This window comes from Phascolarctos cinereus, unplaced genomic scaffold (assembly GCF_003287225.1).
Source record: "Phascolarctos cinereus isolate Bilbo 61053 unplaced genomic scaffold, phaCin_HiC Scaffold_726;HRSCAF=1367, whole genome shotgun sequence".
Taxonomy (NCBI): domain Eukaryota; kingdom Metazoa; phylum Chordata; class Mammalia; order Diprotodontia; family Phascolarctidae; genus Phascolarctos; species Phascolarctos cinereus.
The window spans coordinates 364,320,234-364,344,686 of NW_027556098.1; the positions used below are offsets into that span (position 1 = coordinate 364,320,234).

The following is a 24,453-nucleotide window of genomic DNA, read 5'->3' on the forward strand; positions in this document are numbered from 1 at the left end:
CTGATATCAGTTCTAGACTCTGTGGTAGCCCCAGAGGGGCAGGACCCTTGGCCACCATTTTTTGCTCTTCACCTTCTATATGGTATGGTTCAGTCCAGGTCATGATGGAAAAAAGCTCCTTTCCAAAGGAAGGAGGCAGCTAAGTCCTCTCCTGCCCTGGATCAACAGAGGGCCTGCTGTTCTGACTCAGGTCTTGCTGATGTGAAGGTGGATCGGTTGAGGAGAAGAACAAAGGGGTGAGGCTGTGATAGGTCTCAGGGAGCCAGGGCAGACACAACAGGGAAGGGCAAAATCCAGGGCTATAATGATTGGAGGGCTGCCCTGTCCCCTCCCATTGGCAGGAATGCTTCTTGTCATACCCACTCTGCCTGAAGGACAGCCTGGGAATCTAGTGCAGGAAGGAAAGGCTCCCAGGGGGGAGACACAGCCAGTGGCCTCTAGAGGGCGAACAGGCTCCATCCCAGCCCTTCACCGGCCTGGCCCACAATCTGGAGCTGAAGTAGCCAGCACGGGAGAGAGAAGGCCCATTCCACTTTGTCCTTCTGGGGGTGGCAGCTCAGGTGACAACTCTGCTTCTGTCTGATTTGTTCATCTTTCCTGTCTGTCCTGGGACACTGTGCCTAACACATGCAGGGCCCAGAACTTCCAAAGTGCAGGGGGCTCTTTTCAAATCCACCATTTGGATCTGCAAGACATCCCTGCCAAGGAAAATGAAATCTGAGCAGGATTACGACAGAAATCTTTATTAAAATGTGTCCTTCAGTAATATGTTTGCATACATACAATATACACACACATACATATATACACTCTGACACACCTCACGGATCACCACCAGCTGTTTAACCAATAAATTAAAACTAAAAAAAAAGGAGGGGCAGGGAAGGGACCGGAGGGTAGAGCCGGGGGGGTAAAATTTCCATGTTTTATCTTGTAAGAAATGGCATCTTTCCCAGAGCTACACTGGGGTAAACCTGTGACCAGAGAATATTTGAAATAAAATACATTAACTAAAAAAGTTTCCAAGAGATGCAGTTACAAGTGTGCTTCTCCAGACAGGAGCCTTCGACTTCATACTCTGACTTCCACACCTTCCAGCTTCAAGACCATTTCCTCTGACTTATGCCCCTCCGCGTGGGCACAGTGGTTCGCGTGGGCACTTGGGCTCTGTGCGCCTCTGGCTCGGGGAGTATGGGGGTGGGCTACAGGCTGGGAGCGAGGGGAGCCACATTCATCTGATGTGATGTCCGGCACATCATCTGACTGTGTGTCCGAGCTCTCCAAGTCGCTCCGGATACTCTCGGGCTGTGCCAAGGTGATGTCCCAGGTTTTGCTGGCAATGCAGTCCTTATGATCACAGCTTTGGTGCTTGCACGGTGGCTCCTCTTCACCGCCTTCCTCATTCTCTGCCATCTGGGCATGAACGTGTAGAGAGTCCTCTGTACTACTTCCACTAACCAGCTGATAATGGCTAGGTTTGGCCTCAATGTCCACTTGGATTTCCATATTGTTGCACTCTCTGGGGAGACAAAATCCGCCTTGCTGAGTCAAGGATTATGGCTTTAAGTGTGAGGGGTTTGAGGGTTCAGGGTAAGGAAATACTTATTTTCCAAAAGAGATGTCACTGTGGCCAAGAGATTCTCTCATTCAAAAAGAACTTTCACTCCTAAATGTAGTACCTAAAACTGAAATAATACAACCTTTCAAGGTGGTAGCTTAATTTCTAAATGCTGACAGAATATATGAACAAAGAATTCTGTTAATTTCTATAGATTAGTGTTGCTTTTTTTTTAATTATTGAGAAACTGAAGGGGTAACAAAATCTCATCCATTCTTAGTTAAAACATAAGCCAAGAAGAGAAGTATGCTTCTAGTCCCAGTTTCATCTTTTTCAGCATAAGCAGCCAAGACACCTGGGAGAGAACACATTAGCCATGCTCATCACCACACAAAGGAGGTGATCCCAGGCCGGCTTCTCAAGAAGCCAAGCAACCCAGGAATTCAGACTGCCATGGACTTGAGGAACACGAATAAAGCCCCTTGAGTCCTGTGTGGGTAGCACTACTTGCCTCCAGTGGAAGATGATGCATGAAAGTACAAGTCAGAGGCAAGTGAAGAAGCCAGAACTCCCATGCATAAGAACTGCACAGGGAGTCCAAGACCAGAGATCCCACCTACACAATGGAAGCCCAGGGCCCTGCAGGCAAAAAGCAGACTGCCAGTCTTCTCTGTAGGCCCACTAACAAAGAACAAATGGCCCCAGCATCCTGCTGCTCACATACCTGTCCTGGGGATTGTAGGAACTGATTATGGAACCAGCCATCGCACGAGTGCTGGCATTGTCACTAATGGCGCCAAGACTGGCCGTGTCTTTGGGGAAAATTTCCTTTTGGATATCAGCTTGGACTTCCAGCCTGTGTGAAAAGAGAGGAGGCATCCAAATACATAAGAACTGGGTCTCAAGATAGACTGCCTCCTCTCTGGGCTCCTTTGGCAGACCCCTTCCAGTTATGATGACAGGACCTTCTTTCCCATGACACAGACTGAAAAAGAGCTCTGCCTTCCTCTAGATTGAGACAGGCCCAAACCAGACTTAACAGGGCACAACAACAGACCCAAACCCCAAGCCCCAGCAGCCACCCTCCTTTGGCAGGGCCACAGCACTTAGTGACATTTATGGCTCCCTAGCTAGGCTCCAGGGGCATCTTGTCACAGGCTTGAGCTTCTCCATAATGGGTTTCACATACGGTCACACACATCTGACTCATTCACTTCTTGGGAACAAGAGGATTTCACAAACTCAACAGCTGGATTGGGTGAGCTGCAATTTCAGCAAGTCAGCCTCCAATGATGGGTCTGCTGCTTTCCAGGGGCACTGAGTTTTTCAACATGTGGCAGCGAACACTGCTGACTGTGGGGGTGGGATTCCCTGCAATTAGGAGCTCACAGCAAGACAACCTGAGCTCACCAACTTGAGCTGGGTCAAAGGAAGCTCAAGGAGAGACAAGAGAAATCGCCAGCATGTCTCCTGCTTTCTCTTTTGTTAACCTCATTCGCCTTTTCAGAAATTAAGTAACAACAGAAAATGTTAGGCACAGACACAGTGGAAAAGGACCTGAACTAGAAAGGTCTAGATTCTACTTCCACTGCTGTCCCTGATGCTCTGTGGGGAGCCAGGCCAAGCCACAGCCCCTGGGCCCCTGCGTCCTCCTAAGAAAAGCAAGAGGATCAGATGAGTGTGACTGGAGGAGTCACTGGTATCTGTGACTGAACGGGAAGGTAAGGGACAGAGGGGGAAAAAGACAAATATAACAGCATTGATAAATTAACACAATAGTGTAGTAATGACAGCTGACATTTCTAACTTTATGGTTTGTAAAACACTTTTCCTGTAACCCTGAGAATTAGGCTGCCCAAGCAGGGGAATAACCCCTATTATTTTGCTGACGAAGCTGTGTTAGAGAGGCCAAGGAACCACCCTGGGCACCAGAGCCAAGACTCAGATGTTCACACTTGGAGCCCAGCTCTCTGCATCCTAGATCAACAAGGCTATTGAGACCCAACCAAAACAGGACCTTGGAAAAGGCCTAGTGTTTTCAACATTAAGATCAGTTTGCCCACCTGCTGTACTTTCCCTTGCCACTGGAGAGAACGCCCCCGCTCAGAGTGCCCCCTGAGAGAGCTGCAAAGCTGGCTGTCTCACTGTAGTTGCCCTGCATGACACTGAGTCCATCTGTGGGGCTCCCACTGGTACTCAGCACACTGGTCAGACCTTCGATGCTGCTCTCCCCAATACTGGGGTTCTTCAGGGCTCGCCAGGCATCAGCCACTACGGATGGAAGGAAACATCTCAAGTAAGGAATGAACAACATTAAAGAAATGCTTATCTGTCCTGTTCCACGATAGCCTCCAACAGGCTACCCACATTATTACTGTTATGCATACAGAAACTAGCGAAGACTGAACTCAAAAGCACGGGAACTTCTTATGAAGGCAGTCAATAGTCTACCTATCACTTAACAGATACAACTAAGAGGTAGGATTAGAACTCATGTTTTCCAGACTCTAAGACTCTATCCCCTGGTACCAATCAAGCATAGGATTGAAAGCTGAAGGGACCTTTCACATTTGGCCCAAGGCCCTCACACTTTACAGAGAGGGAAAGGGACCTGTGTGAGGTCATGCAGGCTTGGGACATGGCATCATCCCATGTACTGACTGGACAGCTGTGAGGGAGGGGGTCTGAGTGTTCTGGCTGGGAAAGAACCATACTGCTGTTTGGTCCTAAAGTCCGGTTCCCCAAGTCAATGATTTTTCCAATATATCACATGGCCGCCAGTTTATTCGTGTCATAATGTGTCAGTATCAGAGGAATTAACCTACTAACTCCAGCACAAAGAAATGAGGTTAAAATAGCAGCCCCCACAAAGCTCATTCGCTACTGAAATCCTCCCATAACAGTCTCTCTGTAAAAGGCATTGAATTTTTACTGATTTTGGACAGAAAAAAGATCTTTACCTGTGATGGGACCATCATCTTCATCAAATTCAATTTTCACACCTTTTCCATTGGCAGTGCTAACTCCACAACCTCCTCCACGACAGAGAGAAATGGGTACGACCCCATAAACATATGCCAGCATAATGGGGACACCTATACCTGGAAAGGAATGAGGCATAGCAGTGAGGATGGACCAGCACAGACGTCTTACCTCAAACCTGGACGGAAGACAAAACCTGGACAGACGACACACTCCTTCTGAACAAAGCAGGAGAGGATAACAATTTGCTTTGTTCCTCCAAAGAAAGACTAGGAAGTTGATCTGGGTCACTCAGAAGAGACAGAGAGATAAGCTAGAGAACATCCAGAGGAGACTGGTTGCGGTGGTGAGGTAGACTAACTAGAGGTCTGGCCCTAAAAGAGTTAGTTAAAGGAACCCAAGGCTGGCTTAGGGGGTTCTACAGTTGGATTCAAAGATCTGAAGGACTGTCACACAGAAAGGAAATTACAGATGTCTACAAGTAGGTTGCTTTTACTATAAATTTATCACCTTTATCAAGTGGCATCTGGGCTACTTGTGGGGGATATTCTAGAGCAGGAGGATTCCTACTCAGGTCCTGGTTCTCTAGTCCCAAGATGTTATCATTCTATGACACCAAGCACGTTATTTGGAACATGCTTTTAAATACAAAGCTAGGAATGACATGCAACAATCTCTCTATGGCCACCAAGATGAATGTCGGTGTGTTTTCTGGCTAGCCAGTTACATTATGGGGTCATAAACCTCCCAGCTGCCCACAGGACCAGAGACATCTGTCACAAATGCCGCCTCTGTGCCCCAGGCCCAAGGGCTCCCAACACAGCTACAATCCCTCCTTACCGACACTAACAGCAGCAATAACTGGTGATGCAATGACTGACAAGGTCACGCCACCTGTGATGGCTAAATTTCTCTTGTGCTTTGAAGTCTTCTTTCCCTCATACCTGCTGTGGATCTGAGAATCAAACAAAAATCCAGGTCAGAAATTGGCTCTCTCTGCTAGGAGTGAGAAGCTAAAGTATAGGGTGACATTTACATAAAAACAAAAACCAAAACTTCCCTGTTCTGCTATGTACATTAAAAAAAAAACAAACCATGCCAAACTCCATTGCCTGACTCAAAGGGGAACCTGCCTTTTCGAATCTCAGCCTGACCCAGACTTCTACAGGATTAGCTTTTGTAGGAAAAATGAGCATTAGCCAGAGACAGGCAACTCAGGGGAATCAGCTAAGGAACATTTCACCTTTAAGTTATTGGTCTGAACCAGGCCAAGGCTGGTAATAGAAACTTTCAGATCATGTGGGGTGTAAGAAAATCCATTTAAGAAATGAAAGGTATTTTTATCCCAGAACCAGCTGGCTTCCAGAGAGCTCTGCGATGCCGGCTCCTGTTTTTCCCCTTTTTGTCTTTACCCAGCAGACATCAAGTGCTCACTCAGGCACACACCTAGTGCCCACCACAGAGTGCCACACATGCCTTACCTTTCTGCCAACATAAACAGGAATGCCAATGACCATGGCAGGAATGGCAATGCCAGCAATGAGGGAAATGCCCACTGGAGCGCCAATCAAGGTGCCCAGCTGCCAAAGAATCTTCTTCTTACGACTCCATGGCTTCTTGCCCCAGAACGTACAGCCAGAGGGGCTACGGAGAAAAGGAATGTTGGCATTACTGTGAATTCTGTGTTTAGAGTAGGACTCTCTTTAAAGAGCAAAACCTTCCTTGTTGCTGATCTGATGAACATCTATTGCCATAAAACTAGAACAAGGGACAAGGATAGAATACAGGCTCTCAGAACTCTCTGCTCCAGCCCGACAAGCCTAATTTGCTGCTTCCCACCTTCTAACCTTCACAAAAGGCAGTGACACTTTTTCTCAACTTCTCCCTTGGCAATCTTTCTAAACTGTAAAAATCCTGCCCCCACTCCACTGCTGCATGCAGCTTTCCCTGACTGATCTCCGCCAAGGTGTAACATACTGCCCGTTTCAGAAGCACCTTACACCCCCTTGCACAGTCTCCCAGTTATATGACACACATGTATGTGCACATTTTTAAAGTCCCTTCAAGGTATCTCATACAGTCAATGTGCCCAGTGACTATTTGGCCAATGCTGATGGACTGCTCTACCACAGAAATTTAATGTTTAAGGAACAGAGGGAAGATGTGGTTTTTTGGGCTTCTCAAAACTGTAGGGCTGAGCCCTAGAGACAATCTTCTACTCTGAGTAGGTTTTTTTCCCCTGTACCCTTCAAACCCAAATCAACCCAAGTTTCTTCCATGCCTCCCCACCCAAACAAGGATATTACTTCTTCCAGCTCACCTGAGGTAATGCAAGTCTGAGATTTCTTTCATACAAAGCCAACAAAACTCACAGCCACACACTGCACAGGTCATGTGATTGCAGCTCCCATCATTCATCTTGATGATATATGCACTGCAGCGTGGGCATGGCTTGATATCATCCGCTGTAAAGAAGGGAGGAAAAGAAACAAACTTGGCTTGACTTAAATGGGCTCCCCAGGAACAACCCAGAGGTAAAAAGAAAGACAGGAAGTTCCTAGACAAAGATTCCAGGCTTGGGAACGCTCAGAAAGGACCCTCCATGGCTGACAGCCGTGGTGCTTCGCAGCACAAGGAGCATCCGAGTCTTCTCTTGAAGAGAAGAACGGTTAATTCAGAACTACAGTTTTCACCACCTAACTGCTCATGGAAAAACCCAGAGTAGGGGTCCACCAGAAGCTAAAGGTTGGAAATGGACTTATTTTTATTTTGGGGGAAAAAAAAAGAAAAAAACTGGGGGGAACAGACTCACTTTTTGGTTTAATTCAAATATGATTGATGTTGAATGAACCCATGGCCCCCTAGGGAATCCTAGGGAATGATACATTTCCCAAACCGCAATGAAGAGTTGAGTATGCGTTTGCAGCATGTCTGTTCCTGCTGATTTTCACAATAAGCCCATAACTGGCATGTTACCACTGAAGAGTCTGTGCCAGTAAAAGTCAAATGCAAAATCTTCCCTTTTCACTGTATCCCTCCCCCTATCTCCATGACATTAGTAAAATAAGATTTATAATAGCCAATAAACTTAGCTACATATTTAAATGGACTTGTTAGTATCTTACTTGTAAAAGCCTGGAATTAAATGTGTGGTACACCTTTTAAGCTTCATTATGAAGACTGCTGTGGAAAAACCCCAGCATTTCCTGATTCTTTCACAATTCTCTAAATTAGTATGGTGCGATGGAAAGAGTGCCAGTCTTGGGATCAAGAAACCTCAGCTCAAATCCCAGATCTAGATGCATGACCACGAACAAGTCATTTAACCTGAGTCTGTTTCATCATTTTAAAAATTGGGACAATACTTGTACTATCACTCTGGGCAGCTGTAAGGTAATAGTTTTGTAATCTTCACAAGTGTTACACAAATGTGCTATTATCATTAATAATAATCAGTCATGCACTCTAATCTAATGGGAACAGCAGCAGACAGATCTAAAAGGCATAACCTAGACTAAATCCCTTTCTTTTCACTGTGTGTAAAAAAGCCAGCAGATTTTATCTCTTTGGTCTCTAAGCTCTGAGGCCTACCACAGAAAGAGTACTAGGTTCTGGGACTAAATAATCCAACTGATGACTCTGATGCTACTTAGGATGAAGAACAAAGTTTCCCAGTCAGAGGAAGAAGCTGTGTATTAGTAGCTAAGCTTTCAGAATGTGCAACATTCTGGAAGAACTTGTCAAATAAAACTCACTGCCAGGTGTCAAAGGAATATCCTTGAATCCCAGAAAGCCCAGCCTAATAGAGGGGTTCGTCTTTTTCAGTATTAGGCTCATGTTGCCATAAGCCCAGAGGAGGAAACCGTACCTGGCCCGGATTCTTGGCCATAACTGAGACCTGAAGTATGCTTGGTCCGTACTCGCAGAGTCTGTGCCCTCTGCTGACGGGCCATATCGCACGTTTGATTCGGATGCCATATCTGCTTGCAGTGGTAGCAGAATTCAGTCTGGCAGCCTTCCCTCTCGCAGGTCAACTTTGGGCAGCTGGCACAGCCATAGGCAATAACGGCATAGCTGAGGATGGAAACAGGAAGAGACACCAGTAAGGTGAGAATGCTCTCACAGGGACTGGCACCAAGAGATGGATAGCATTGGGTTTGGCAGACCACCATGACAACGAGTGAAGGAAAAAAAACCTACTGCAGACCTGGGCCAACTGCAGAACACATCCCATCTGTGAGGCAAAAGATTTGCCTTTACTTTAGTCAGAAATGTCTGTTTATACCATGAGCCTACTGGACCAAAAAAATGACTTTGCCTGTTGCTTCGTTATAATCCAAAGGATCTGTGGTATAGGTGAGCAGTCCCTGCAATGATGCAGACAAAATCTGGTCTTATTTTTTAAATTGCTTCAATAGCAGTTTATTCAGCAAGGCCTATAAATTACAGGTTGAACAATTATCTCTGAGCTTGCTATATTTTAGGGGGATCATAAATGTTGTATTATATGACAGGGAAGCATTTTTCCAACTAATCTGGCCACGGAATATTTGGGGGCTTGAAATATAAAGTTGTTCTGGACAAATAGAATACCCCTAGGGCTTGAGGGAATATTCTCTAAGGTAGGGCTGGAGAAATTTTTTAATAAAAGAAGAGCAATCTTTTTTCATACAAGTTCTTTCACATGAATATTTCTTGATATATACACATAATTTCACATTTATTATTTTAGAGAAGAAATATTCTCACCAAAACCCCCTAGTCATACTATGGAGAATGCTGGCACTCTGTGGAACCCAGTGTGGTGAAATGTTAAAACAGAGGAAACTAAAGCAAGTCATACATCCTGCCGGGTCACTGAAGGAAGAAGGCAGCACTTAAAGCTCTTTATATCAAGGAGAATCAATAAATCTAGTTACGCTCAATCATTTCTCATGGAAGCTGAGCTCCTTTTAGATTCTCTCTCCAGATCTTGCTTTAAAAACAAACAAAAAACTCCATATCCTTGAGATTGAGATTACTTGTTTCATTTCAGGCACTAGAATCTTAGGATACCACTGAAATATCTCATTAGTACATGAGATCACTTCCTTCATTCGACATAAGTCTTTTGAAATAATATTCTCTGTGTAAAGACAAAGGTAATTTGGAACTTGTCACCACTGGGTGCGTTTTTAATTGTTCCTTCCAAATTTTAATGTCTACCACACCAAACATTATTATTATTGCCTACTACAAATTTAATATAATCCATTGTGCAATTCTATTAAGACTTTCTGTAGTTCCTTAGTAGTCTTAGCTGACCTAATAACATGATAATGAAATCACTTTAAAAGAAACAAACCAGAAAAAAGAAAGAGTTATGAGTTCTGGAGATTAGCTACACCACTTTTGAACTGGCCTAAGGGAAAGGACATACATCTCTCTTTGGGCACTGCTTCCATGACCACTGGGAGAGAGAAAGGAAAAAAAAAAAGCCAAGTAAAAGAACCAAGACAGGCTCCAGATGTCCAAGCTTTGAGGCCCGTTACAGAAAAGGAGCCAGATTGTTCAATTAAAAAATTCAACTTGATTTTTTAACCTTTTAATAAAAATGTTTTATTCTAAACATAAACACTAAATAAAATGAGCATTACCACACACAAAAGGGAAGACAAAAAGAGGAGCGGATAGGAAACCGTCAATCTGCAGCTCCTTTGGATTGCTTTATACTTTCCAAGAGTCTATCAAAGATGTCTTGTAATGTATATAAGGAGATAATGTAAGTGCTTTGCAAATCTTAAAGTGGTTCAAATATCAGTTATTATGATTATTATTGTTGTTAACTACATGAACTGGATGACTAGAAGTAAGTTCACATATAAGAAGCTAAGTCCTCAAAGTCTGAGCTAATCCCCAAAGGATGGATGGATGGGTCTATTTTTAGCAAGGGACAAGGACAGCAGCAGAAAAAGCACTAACTGAATGTCTTGGAAGCATGAGACTTGGGTTCAAAATTCCTGCTATAAACACTCACTAGCTACGTGCCCCCCTTCCTTGTCAAATCGCTCTACCTCTCCTTCAATCGACGGTCAAGTGCCGTCCTTCTTACCTTCAAAGCATGTCCTCAAGCAGCCTGGTCTCTCCTCTGACACTGCCAGCACGCTGGTGCAGGTCCTCATCACCTGATGCCAGGACTATTGCAACAGCTGCTGGGGGGACCTGTCTGCTTCCAGTCTCTTTCCTACTCTAATCTAAACCTGCTCAGCTGTCAAGGCGATCTCCTTAAAACACAGGACTGTCCATGAGCCTCCAGATTAATAAACTCCAGTGGTTCTCCTCTATAATCTCTAGGATCAAGTATAAAATCCTTTGTTTAGCTTTCAGAGCCGTTTATAACTTGGCCCCTTCCTGACTTTCCAAGTCTTCTCACACTTTCCATGTTAAGACCCTGTGACATCGGTTCTCCTCGGGTCCCTCCCTCTCCTGACTTGGAGTGCTCTCACTGGTTCTCCTCAGTGCCTGAAGTGCTCTCCCTCCTGCTCCCCCGCCTCCTCTCTGTCTCCTGGCTTCCTTTGCGCCTCACCTGAAATCCCACCTTCTGCAAGAAGCCATTCCTAGTGCTCTTTCACCTTGGTGCCTTCCTCCTGAGATTGCCCCCAATTCACCCAGAATCCGGCTTGTCTGCACAGACTTGTTTGCATGTTGTCTGCCCCATGGACTGTGAGCTCCTTGAGAGCATGGACGGCTTTGCGGCTTTCTTTGTGACTTCAGAGCTTAGCACGGTGCCTGGCACCTTCAGGCACTTACTAAATGCTAGATGACTGAACTCTGAGTGGTGAAAATGCACACTGGCATGAGACAATGTATGAAAAGTGCTTTATAAACCTTAAAGTGCAGCAGAAGTGTCAGTTATGATCTACCTCAGGGTTATCGTGGGGAAAACACGTTGTAAATCTTAGAGTGTTATAAAGATAGGTATAATTTCTATTATCAAATAAAAATAAAATGATAATTGTAAAGCATTTAGCATGGTTGCTAGGCTCCCAGTAAGCGATATATATATATATGCTATTTATTATTATTCTAGTTCTCAGCTTTGCCATATTTTCTGCAGATTGCTTTTGAGGGTAAGGGTCTTGAGGATTTCTTGAGAAGTCTGTTTAATTAACTGGATAATTCAAGTTATATTAAAGTCCTTTCAAAGGAGAACAAATGGAAAATTGGTAAATGTGTCACACTACAAATGATTCATATCCTGTGGGAGTACTGAACAAATTCACCATGAATGTGTGATCTAGGTGCAAAATAATTACTAAAGACAAACATTTCTCCTGAAGAAAGTCACATGCCTACTACTATTTCGTCTTAGGAAGATAGGATAAAAGGACAAAGTCTAATAAACCAGTTAATTAACTTTTAAAGAAAAGAATCTCAGATTCTCTGGTGGTCAGCCCAAGGTTTTAAGCACTTTATAAGCTTTCCCGACTACTAACCACAAGAGTGGAGACACTGACAGGACACTGTGCAGTTTCAAAATATAAAAGAATATATAACACTTTGTGTTCTGGATTATATGACTTCAATTTCAGGGACTGGATGAGGAAAGCACTTTGTAGATCACAAAACTTTATATAAACATAAGCTGTCAAAAGCACATCAAAAAGTTATAGTAATTCTTTGCTATGATAGAAGAGCTACTTAGCACAGCCACTGGGCTTTCCAGTTTGGGGCCCTCTGTGCCTCCTCCAAGCTGACTGACTCACTGCATGTTACTGGGCTGGTCACAAGTCTTTCCAAGCCTTAGTTTCCACCCACAAAATGAAGACATGGGTAATATTCCATCCAACCCCCAGTTATTTTTTATAGGGTATATCCCTATTTTCTTTCCAGTACCATCTGACCCCTAATTCTGCCAATCTCCTGCTACCAGCCTGCCCAACTCATAAGGGCACCCCATTCCAAAACAATCCTTTTTCAGTCAACAAATATTTAGGGATTACTATGTGCCAAGCACTGTGCTAAGCATACTGGATACAAAGAAAAGGAAAAATGGGGTAACTGCCCTCATTCTAATGGTAAAGCCAATATACCATATTAACTGTGTGCAGGAAGACAATTTCGAAGGGAAATGGAAAGGTCTTTTGTAGAAAGTGCTATTTAAGTCAAGTCTTGAAGGGAGCCAGGGAAGTTAGAGGGTGGAGGTGAGAAGGGAGAGCATTCCAGGCATGGGAGACAGCCAGGGAAAAGGGGATGAGTCAGGAAATGGAGTGCTGAGTGTGAGGAGCATCAGTCAGGCCAGCACAGCTGCATCTTAAGAGTCTGTGTGGATGAGGACTTAAAAAAAAAGAGTAAGAAAATTAGAAAGGCGGGAAGGGGCTGTGCTGTGAAGGTCTTTAAAATACTTTCTCTTGGAGATAATGGGGTGCCCTTGCAATTTAGTGAGTGAAGAGAGAAAGGGAACACAACACGGTCAGACCTGCACTTTAGGAAAATCACTTTGGCAGCTGAATAGGAGAGTGAGCTGGAGGCAAGGAAACCAATTAGAAGGTTATTATAATAGTCCAGGGGAGAGGTGATGAGGCTTGAACTAGGGTAGATGGCTCTTTGAGTGGAGAGATGGGGACTTAAATGACAGACGTGAAGGTAGAAAAGACAAGCCTGACAACAGATTAGATATATGAGGCAAACTGGAGGAGCAGAGGATGACAGTGAAGTTGAGAGCCTGAGTGACTAGAAGAATGGTGGTGGTGGTAGCCTTGACAGTGATAGGAAAGGGAAAAAGAATGGCAGAAGGGAAGATGATGAGCTCTGTTCGGGACAGGCTAAGTTTGAGGATGACTAAAGGACATCCAAAAAGCAACTGGTAATTCAGGTCTGATGCCCAGGAGAGATCAGGGCTGGATACACAGTTATGGGAATCATCTACACAGAAATGATGTGCCCAGTGTGCAACCGACTACTGTACTTAACAGAATCGGGAACAAGCAGAATTCTTTCAACAATGGTCTTTGGCTCTCAGTTTCCTGCAAACTCTCATACTAACTTGAGCCCTAGGATTTCACAGGAGAATTCTGAAAACTGCTACCTTTTCTTTCCTTCTACTGCTGCCTGAGGATCTAGCCTAAGCATCTTGTTCTTTACACAGTGGGGGCCTTGCCTCTCCCCTCTGCCTCCTCTAGCTCAACTCATTCATACTGCATTTCAGTTACAGAGAACATTCTTCACAATCCCCTTGTGAGCAAAGGGGCACAAAGATTATACTCATTTTTCAGGTGACAAAAAGTTGGCTCAGAGAACTTAAGGGACTTGTCCAAAGTCACTCAGCTAGTACATAGGAGGGGACAGGAGACTTGAACACAAGCTAAAAGAATACACACAGTAACTGCAACAGAATTTTTCATTCATTTTGTTTTATACTATTTCTGAAGCTTTAGAAAATTATTAATGTGCCAAGCACCAAAGAGCAGTACCAGCTGACTGGGGGAGATTCACATTGGGAGGAAGATCTTTGATTATGTGACAACAGACCCCTGTTGTCAGGAGACTTGTTCCCCTCTTAAGTCTGTCTTCCCCATTCCTAGGAAGTATAACTAGCCACTTACAAATAGATTTAGAGCATGTGCAAGGGAAAAATGTGGACACTATGGATCAAACAGTCAACAACGAAACCAACACTAAGGCTGGTCTGGTGAAGATCTATAAACCTCCCTTTCTCAACACCCTCTCTGGCCAGGCCTCCTTCTCCAGCGTCATCAGGCTGTTCTTATGACAAACCCTAAATTTAGGGTATGATGATCCTTACCTCTGATGACAGAGTTGGGAAGATGAGGCACAAACAGGAAAAAATTAAAGACTGAATGAACATGGCTCATATTTATTTCTCAACAAAGGCATAGGAGAAGAGATCATTGTGCATTGATGTGGTTAGGCAACAATGAAGTGGTGGCATCAGGCTTAAAAAAGCAAGCAGTGACTCCTGTGTCCCTGGCCTTCTGTCTCTCCCATGCAAGAAGCAAAGCCCAAGCGTCCTGACGTGTACAGTGTAGGCTCTCTGTCAGAGAGACTACTGTAGCCTCCTCCCCCAAACATGTTAACTGATGCTGCAGCATTTTCAGTTTCTCAATGTTAGTAAAATGAATACACAAGTAGGAAGAATACAGTGCACATTCCTAGTTTAAGCTAAGGGTAGGAACAGGGACTCTGCAGGGAGGGTAAACTGAAAAGAACTGGGCACCATCTGGCACCTAACACTGTCCAGCTCTGGATTATTTTAAGGGCCTTCTCAGCTCTAAAATTTTAAGAATTTATCAGACTACCCTAGCTGGGGTGAACTGTTCTTCCTGTGAGCAGTAGAAGATATTGGAGAAGCCTGGACTTTGGGACTGTAAGGCCTAAAAAGTTTAGGCTTTATTTTCTAGACAAATGAGAGTAATTGACCAGTTTCTGAAGAAGGGAAAGATATGATGAGAAGGCTATTTCAGGATCAGCTAATCTAAAACTAATTTGTAATAACAATTTGTAATAACAATGGGTTAATGTGTTACACAGGGTAAGATTTTTGCCATGGATCTTTTAGAAATAATACCTAATTCAAAGCCTGGCCAGAAGATATTTGTGGGTGGTGAAGGAATTCCTCAAATCATACTACTTTGTCTACCTTGCACTAGAGAAAGGGAATTAAATGATAAAATAGTCTTAGTAGTCGTACAACGCAGAAAATTTGAGGTAAGACATTTCATTTCACTAAATCTCTGTAAGCAATCTTCCCAGGTTTAATATATAATATTAAGTTCTGAGGTAGGGACATTTACAAGATTTAATTACACAACATAACACTAATGCCATTTAAAGGGGACCAGGACAATTTTCAGTTAACTACCAGAATAGGGTATATCTATCTAGGCCACATGGGATACAATTATAGCCAATGTTAAACAACAATGTTTAACATTCTTGCTATCCATACAAACTAACTCTCATGAAAAACAGGTCTATAACAGGAATTGAGGCCTGTCCCTCTTGTATTTGTATTTTGGCCCTGACAGATCACAAGGTTTACATAAAAATTTGGGCACTAATGTATTAGATGCCTGGGAGAGGCAGTGGGAACAATTCTAACCACAAGTCAGGAGGCCCGGTTTCCACAGCCCTGCTTGACTTGTCCTGTGACCCTGAGCAAGCCACAACAGCCTCTACTTAACTCTGCAAATGGAGGTCCATCCAATTACCTTCCTTCTGTCTTATGGGGCAGATAGAGAAAAAGAGACTTAAGTAGAAATCCCAATCTGCCCAGAAAACATATGGTAAATAAATTACCATTACTACTAAATACCTTTTAACCTACCTACTAGAATCATCTATCTAGAATTAGAAGACATCTTAAAAGTTATACAGACCAACTCCCTTATTCTACCAGGTGAAGAAACTGAGGCACAAGAAAGTGAAGTGTCTTGGTCAAGGGCACATAGGTATTGAGCATCAGAGCCCGGATTAGAACCAAGGTCCCGATATCAAACTCAGCACTTCTCTACACTTATCTTCCACTAAATATTTGTCACTTACTATTTGCAGATGACTCTAGAGTCACTTTCTCCCAATCCACTTCACCAGTCTGCAGTCTTTATGCATGACAAGCTGAGGCAATGAGCTTCTGACCTCGCCAATCAATCAATCAATGAGCATCTATCACACATGGAAACACATGTCCTGATCCCCACCTACTACATCCACTTTGTGACACGGCTTGACTGACCGTTAACAAATGGTTCCAAAACCAAGAAAGAAAAGGAAAAACACTCCATAATTTCTGTTCTCTGAGTCTTTATTAAAATGATTAGTTCCTGGGGATAAACAGACCAAAGAACACACCCATCTTTCCCAATTTAGTTCCGAGAACTTCCGCTTTGGGGGTTGAGGAGTAGAGTAGAAAGATACGGCGCACAATGCTGGGAAAATCTGTAGAGCTCAAACTCTCTATGCTCCAAGTTGAGGGGATTAGCTTGTGTTAGTCACTGTCACCATCAATAAGCGTTTATTCAGTGCCTACTACAAGCCATTGCCAGGCTAAAGTTGTGATCTACATGATCTTCACTTTAAAACAAACACCAGTCACATCAACCTAGTGTGAGAACACAGGAATCGATGGTAAATTTCTCTAGGTAAATCTCTGGGCATTCAACAGAAAAGGCAGTAAGACAGAGGAAGAAGGGCTAGTGGCCATATCCCAAAGAACTTACCCACTTGGGAAGCAAAAAAACGTCAAAGTTACTGTGTATTTACATAACACCTTCAACTGAAGATTTCAACACACTTTGCAAACATTAATTAAGACTCACAAGTAAGGTAGAAAATATGCTTATTTTATAGCAGAAGAAAAACATGAAGTGAATGTTGACAATGAAGTTGGAAGTCTGAAACAGACCCTAATTCTATTAGTCTCAGCTCTATCATAATATCACAATCTGACAAAAACATCCTATAATGAACTGGGGGTTCATTCCACTGACAAGAGCTGATTTTTCTAAGTCAGACTTCCTTCTCTCCACTCCCATTATCAGTCTGGAGCTAGAAAAGACTTTAGAGATCAAGTCCAATGCTTTCATTTCAGAGATGAAGAAAATGTAGAGAGATAAAGTAATTTAGAAAATCTTAAGGACAGAGTGGTAGTTATATTTTTAAAAAGCTTGGTTTATATTTATCATTTCTTTTATCAGCAAAGTTGAGGGAAACCTTCCTGCATGCTGGATGGACTGCCTATAGGGAACTTCTGGAAGGCTATGGACAAGTCACATAGGATGGGCAGTCATGGAAGACTGCATCTGAAACATCCAGATGAATCAGATCACAGATCCACTTAAGTACATTTTTTACCAAACTAAGGATGAACACTAAATGACTCTGACGCTTCTTATCACCAAACTCAACAGAAAATATTGAAGTCAATTCAACAATTATTTACAGAACATGGTAGAATGGGAAATCAGAAGACCTGAGTTCCAGTCTTGACTAATATTTTGCTTGCCTGAGCTGTGGTTTCTTTTTCTAAAAATGAGCATAACACCACTTGTATTACCCACCTTACACAGTTGTAAGGAAAATGCTATGGAAATGTGAGTTATCTCTACAACTGAGCTCTGTCAATTTTTATTGAAGGTGAGGGGAAGGAAAAAAAATTAGTATCTGAGTAATTAAATGCAGAAAGAAGTCCTATGAGAGGTGAACCAGACGGTCAGTGACGCAGTCTCATTTCCTCATTAGAAATAAATAGGATAAAACTAAGGGAAAATGTGCACAGTCTTCCAATACTAATTCATATGCTTTTGCTTTGTGTTAAAAAGCTTAAATACCAAAAAATTTAACTCCTCTCTCTCCCCCAAGGTCTCAAAGTCAATAACAAATGCCAACCAAAGGAAGAGACTATACCCAAGACTACAAAGTCTGGTCTTTATCAACAGAAAGCAGGTATCATCTACCACAGATAAAGACAGTACCTTTGGCCACAATATCTCCAAGAACTTTAGAAACTCCATCTTATCCTGGTTAAATAACATACCCATCTCGAAACAAGTCAGAAACAGAACTCAGCTCTTCTGATACCTTAGTAATAATGTCCCTGTTTTTTCCCTAACTCTTTTCTGTGAAGTTTGGTCTGAAACAAATTACAATTAGTCTCCTCCTTTAAAAGACTTGACAAGCAGAATATTATAAGGACTTACTAAAGAATTACACTTTTATTACAACACTTTCCCCCTCCCCCCAACAAAGTAACTCACATTTATATAATCCTTTCCTCAACAACCCTAGAAGGTAGTGCAAATCTTACTCCTATTTTACAGATAAAGCAATAGAAGCTTTGAGAGGTTAACTGACTTGCCCACAGTCACCCAGCTAGTCTGAGAAGGATTTGAACCCAGGTCTACTAACTCCAAATTCAGGACTCTTTTTTTTCCCTTTAAGCCTTGCAGCCTTCATCACAATGAGGAAATTATTTGTTCAAGGTCATATTCCATTCAAGGTTCAAGGCATATCCCAAGGCCCAATCCTGTAGTCTAGCCACTTAAACAAGAGGTCCTTTCTAGGGATGTACTGAGAGTACACTATGGTTGCTCTGATCAGATAAGAAAAAAGTGTCCACATAACCTAATTCTTCAAGACAGAGTATTCTCCTCCATCCAACTCTTCTAAGAATGTAAAAATTTAACACACCATAGGCACCAGTCTACCATCAGGAGAACAACTCTCAAAGACAACTAACTTGGGAGTTAATTTCTCCTTCACGCAGCAATTTAGCACCCTCATTTCAACTTTACTTAGGTGACCCCTTTCCCTTTACAAAAGAAAGGCTCTGCCTCCCATCTCTTGTCTCTGCCTGGGCAGCTAGAATCAGTGGGTTACCCACAAACATGCTGCCAGTTATGGGCCTAGTGGAACCTTCCTGGACTCACTGCTCTAGTGCTGCTGTTCTCCCCACTACTGATGATGTAACCACCTACCCCCTCCCCTTCTGCAATGATGTTTGCACCATCCCATATTGTCAGGGCAAGCCTCCCCTTCCTCAAAGGTCTTTGCATCTTACCATTTTTGCAGGGCATGGCTGGCATCGTGCCCCAAAATATCTTATTGCCCCAAGACACAACAGCCCCAGCCCATCTCCCCACTTAGGCAATCTACCTTCTTTTTTGTCTAAGACTGTGTCCCTTTTCCCTCTCTCGACGGTTTTGTCTATCTTTGTAGGACAGAAAGCTGCAGCCCTCAATCTCCTCCTATGCCGTCAAAAAAGAAGGGATTTCCCCTCCTCACTGAATGGCTGTGCCCTCCTATGGTTTTGGTTTCATCTCACCTTTCCAAGGCAGAAAACGAGAGAGAGAGAGAGACAGAGAGAGAGAGAGAGAGAGAGAGAGAGAGAGAGAGAGACAGAGAGACAGAGAAGACAGAGACAGAGAGAGAGAGAGAGAGAGAGAGAGAGAGACAGAGAGAGAGAGAGAGACAGAGAGAGACAGAGAGAGAGAGAAGGAGAGGGAGAAAGAGAGGGGAGGGGGGAAGCGAGGCCTCTCTCCACTCTAAAGGGATTTCCCCACCTGCTTTCACCCTGGGGCAGTCTCTTTTCCACTCCAAAGGTGTGACGAGGAGGCGAGCCCCCTGCCCCGCCTTCAGCTAAACGGAAGCCCGCATTAGCCCCTTGGCGGCAGGGGACGTGACCACAAGGGGGGCCAGCGGGGTCCCCCGCCCACCCGTCCTTCAGCCAGGGGGACGCCCGCACCGGCCCTCGCGGGGGAGCAGCAGCGGGGGCCCCCGCTCTGCGGCCGGCCCACGCCCCCGGCGGCGCGGCTCACCCGCAGTCCGGCGCCGGGCACCAGCGGCAGTCCGGGTCCGAGGCCAGGTAGCGGCGCAGCATGAACTCCTCGTACTTGTGCATGAGCGGCGGGTCTGCGAGCAGCAGGCGGATGTCGTGCGGGTTGAGGCGCTCGCTGCACTCGGGGCAGCTGACCGGCACGCGGCTCTCGCTGATCTCCAGCCGCAGGTAGTGGCGGAGGCAGTCTCGGCACGACCGGTGCGGGCAGCTCAGCAGGCGCGGGGCGCGCTCGGGCGGCAGGCGCACCAGGCACAGCGGGCACTCCACCTCGTCGCCGCCGGTCTCGGCGGCCTCCTCGCCCGCCGCCGCCGGCGCCGCCGCACCGGCCTCGGCCTCCGGGGCGGGCTCGGCGGGAGGCGCCTCAGGCGGGGCCGGCGGCGGCGCAGGGGGCTCGGCCGGAGCCAGGGCCGGCGGCGGGGGTTTGGCGCGGGCCCGGCGGCCGCGGCCCGCGGGGAGGAGGACGAGGCTGGAGAGGAAGCGGTGCCGCCGCCCGCCGCCGCCTCGGCACTTGGGGTCCGGCGCGGCCGCGGGCAGGGACGTGGAGCGCGGGGACTCGGAGTCCTTCTCGGAACCCATTGCGCTGCGGCTGCGGCTGCGGCTTCGGCCAAGACGAAGAGCCGACTCCTCCCCTCAAGCCCGGCCGCCGCCGCCGCCGCCGCCGCCGTGGCCGCCCGCCGCCACTACGTCCCTGTCCGTGTTGACGTCCCCTTCCTCCGCACTCCGGCAGCCAGAACCCGACGGGCTGCGAGCAAAAGGCTTATATAGCCCCTGCCTCGCGCGGGGTGCACTGCGCAGGCGCCCGCCCCGGGACACCTCATAAACCGCACCCCCGGCCTGGTGGGGAGCTTTGGAGGGGAGGGGAGATGCTGCAGCGAGGCGGGGCTGAGTGGGGAGGGGAAGGGAAGAGAAGTGAGGGGAAGGGAAAGGGCAGGGCTTTCCCCCTCCTCTCCCTCCTTCAGCCGCCCCCTTCGCCGCACAACCCTTGTGGGTCACGTGGTTCGGAGCAGCCATCTTGGGATGGAAATGATGAGATCCTGTGGAGGGGAACCTGGGGGGACAGGGTTTGGGGTCTGGGAGGAGTGGCCCAAACCTGACCCCACTTGTGGTGGTCTACGTCCCTCGGATGGGGTGGGGTGGGGCGGAGGGGATTGGGCCAGGAAGAGAAGACTTCAGAAATCATCTCAGTCCAACTCCCTCATCTCATAGATAGGGGAAACTGAAACTCAGAAAGTGAAAGTGACTTGTCCAAAGTCACACGCGGAAGAATGTGTGACAGAAGCTCCTCTCCTGGCGTTTTCTGTCCCACTTTCTCTTACCTTTTCAGCCTTTGAGTCTAATCAGTGTTATTAATGATAACCATCATAGCCATAAATAATAACAATCCATAACAAAAAATGAGGGTGACCTGAGTCTTCATCTTCTCACTTAACCTCTCAGTGTCCCCAGACAGGTCTCCTAAAATTACTAATTGCAGGTCCGGTCAAAAAACATAATAAATACCTTTACAACGGATGAAAATGAAATACTTATCCTTTGGTCATCGGAAGCCATGGATGAATAAGTCTGTAGCTGTTTTCATAACTCACAATTATAGTTTTAAAGTTTGTACTGTATCTTCTTCATAGCAACCTTGAAAGAAAGATATAAGTATTATTCCCAATTTACAGATGAACCTGAAGCTCAGGTTTTCATCATGAAAAGTGTCTCATCTTGAGGCCATACAAAGAAGTCATAGGAAATGGATGGAATTGGAACCTAAGCCTATTTCAGCTCTCTGAGGTAGGCCAGATAACACTAGCATATACACAAGGAAACAGGACCAAGGAAATTACTAATTTGGCTATGACAACTATGCTACACAGCCTCCCACATGGATGGAATTTTGATTTTGGTCTAGATCAGTGATTTTGTCCATATAAGGACCACTCTGTGTGGAAATTCCTTCCCCCAGGTCAGAACTGCCACTTCTCTGTTATTTATTGTCTTAGAGAGTTACTTGGAGCACTCAGACCATGGCTGCACAGTAAGTCAAAGCAAAGACCTGAATTCAGGTCTTCCTGACTCTAAGGCTGATTTCTCTATCCACTACACCATGATAATACTTTAAAATTTAAGAATGACCAGATGGTGAAGTGATAGAGATTGGACCGTACTAGGATGAGTCGAAGGAAATGGTGCTGAGGATAGTGCCTGGAACAGAGTAGGCACTTAATCAGTGCTGGTTGACTTGACTTGACTTGGAGATGTTCAAGAGAAGACCTAGAGAGTGCATGATGGCTGTCTTCAAGTATTTGAAGGGCTCTTGTATGGAAAAAAAAAGATCAGACTTGTTCTGCTTGGTCTTGGCAGGCAGAATTAAGAGCAATAAATATGGTATAGTGGAAATAATCTCAGAAGATTAGGTTTCTAATCCTGACTCTTACCACTTACTAGTTGTATAACCTTGGGAAAGTCTCTTCATCTCTCTGAGCATTAGTTTCTTCATTTGTAAAGTGAAATGATTGAACCATATGACCTCTAAGGCCTCTTCTAACTCTTTATCTGGGTTCCTATGATTCTAAGATGCAGAGAGATTGATTTAGGCTCAGTATAAGGAAACATATCACCCAGTTGTCACCTGAGGCTCCAAGAAGTTATAGCATGTGCAGTGACCCCACTTTGGTAAAACCATATCAGCAGATGAGCTAAACCAGGTTGAGGACAACTAATAGGCCTTAAACCTGCCAATGAGTTAGGGTGATGTCTGCCTTAATCAAGTGAAGACTTCTCCCAGCAGAATGGTCAGGTGAGAACAATTTGTTCCAATGGTCATGAAGGCGGTTGAAGCAAGGCATTGTGGACTGCTTAGATCTTGGTCAGACATTGAAGATGCCAAGGTCATCCACAGCATCCCAGGTCATTTACTAGTCGTCTTGACTTTTGTCTTGCCACTTGACTTTGATGATTCTAGAAGAGAGGGTGAAACATGATTTTGTGCAACTCTGACTCACATTTAGCTCTTGTACAAGTCAAGACATCACCCTGTGATATCATTGGGCCTCTGATAATGAAGGATGAACGACAGGTCTTTGAGCAAAAGCTAGAGGAGCCCTTGCTGGGGATTGTGTAGAAGGGGTTCTTGAGGGCTTGGTAGTGGTTGGTAGATATCCTGCGAGGTCCTTTCCTCTGCTAAGAGTCTATGGTTCTGTGGAATTCAAATTCAGTAACCATTTATGATGCAAGCTACCGTGTGCAGTCAGCCAGTCAATAAACATTTATTAAGCTCCTACTATGTGCCGGGGGATAAGCACTGGGGATAAAAAAAAAAAGAGAGAAAAGATAGTCCCTGCTCTTCAGGAGCTCACAGTCTAATGGGGGAGACAACAAATACAAACAAGCTATTTACAGGATTAGTGGGGAAGATTTAACAAGGAGAAGGCACCAGCATTAAGCAGAGCTGGGAAGGCTTCCTGTGAAAGATGGGATTTTAGTTGGGACTTAAAGAAACAGTAGGCAGAGTCAAAGAGGGTGAGCATCCCAGCATAGGAGAGAGCCAGAGAAAATGCCCAGAGCCAAGGGATTGAATATCTTGTTTATAGGCCAGTGTCACTAGGTGAAAGAGTCCATGTAGAAGAGTAAGAAGGCTGACAAGGGGGCTAGCTTATGAAAGATTTTGAACACCAGAGGATTTTCTATTTGATCCGGGAGGCCGTAGGAAGGAGTCACTAGGGTTTATTGAGTAGGGAGGTAACACTGTCAGACCTGTGCTTTAGGAAAATCACTTTGGTGGGCTGGATGGAGGATGGATTGGAGTTGAGGGGGAAAGACTTGAGCAGGCAGATGCACCAGCAGGTTATTGCAATAATACAGGCATAAGCTAATAAGGACCTGCATTAGAGCAGTGGCAGCCTCAGAGGAGAGAAGTGGGCATATTCAAGAGGTATTGCAAAGGTGAAAGCGACAGGCTTTGGATATGGGAGCTTGGGTATGGGAGGTGAGAGATAATGAGGAATACATTATTCTACATGCTGGAAAAGATGCAAAGTTTAGTCAAGACACCGCCCTTGTCCTCATGGACCTCACAGTCCCATGAAGGGTAAGACACAAACACATAATACTCAATACTCAATAATGCCTTTTAAGTGCGTTAGAGAGATGCAAACAAAATACTTTAGATCTGAGGCAGAAGGTTGTTATCAACCCTGACACAAATCCAAAGTGCTGGAGACAAGGCTGGGGTACCTGAGTGGCTGGCCTGCAGTGGACAGTAGGGTATCGAGCCTTCTGGACCCAGCCCCCAAATTGTTGTGTTCCCAAAACTGGGCTGAGAGTTATTCTTCTTCCTTTGCTTTCCTTCGTGTCTCTGGTTGGCCTGTATAGAAAACGTGAGAGACAGTATAGTGTGGTGGAAAGATCACTGGGCAGAGACTTAGGAGACCTGGATCAATTCCCCTTTGTGCCAGTAACTTACTGTGTGACTTTTGACAATACACTTATTTTCTTGGAGCCTCAGTTTCCCCATATGTAAAATAAAGGGTTTCAGACATTTTGATATTTAAGTTTTTGAATAATTGTGAGTCTCATCTTGGAGGCCTTTAAT

At 45.0% G+C, this 24,453-nt stretch overlaps 1 protein-coding gene across 1 annotated transcript; it reads right to left on the reverse strand.

Annotated features, from left to right (window-relative positions):
- Nucleotides 1-727: 727 nt before the first annotated feature.
- RNF19B (ring finger protein 19B) lies at nucleotides 728-20,614 on the reverse strand. The gene is made up of 9 exons (XM_020983468.2): nucleotides 19,855-20,614; nucleotides 8,409-8,614; nucleotides 6,861-7,005; nucleotides 6,022-6,184; nucleotides 5,381-5,495; nucleotides 4,519-4,659; nucleotides 3,622-3,829; nucleotides 2,283-2,414; nucleotides 728-1,519 (listed from the first exon to the last, which is right to left on the reverse strand). Exons 1-9 carry the CDS (start codon nucleotides 20,448-20,450, stop codon nucleotides 1,072-1,074), a joined length of 2,154 nt encoding a protein of 717 aa, XP_020839127.1. The 5' UTR covers nucleotides 20,451-20,614; the 3' UTR covers nucleotides 728-1,071.
- Between the last annotated feature and the right edge of the window lie 3,839 nt (nucleotides 20,615-24,453).

Coding starts and splice junctions, on each gene's coding strand:
- RNF19B (XM_020983468.2), bottom strand. CDS start 20,450: ATGGGTTCCGAGAAGGACTCCGAGTCCCCGCGCTCCACGTCCCTGCCC. Junction 8,615..19,854: donor TGCCCGGCGCCGGACTGCGG/GTGAGCCGCGCC, acceptor TTCCATCCTCAG/CTATGCCGTTATTGCCTATG. Junction 7,006..8,408: donor TGGCCAAGAATCCGGGCCAG/GTACGGTTTCCT, acceptor CCTTCTTTACAG/CGGATGATATCAAGCCATGC.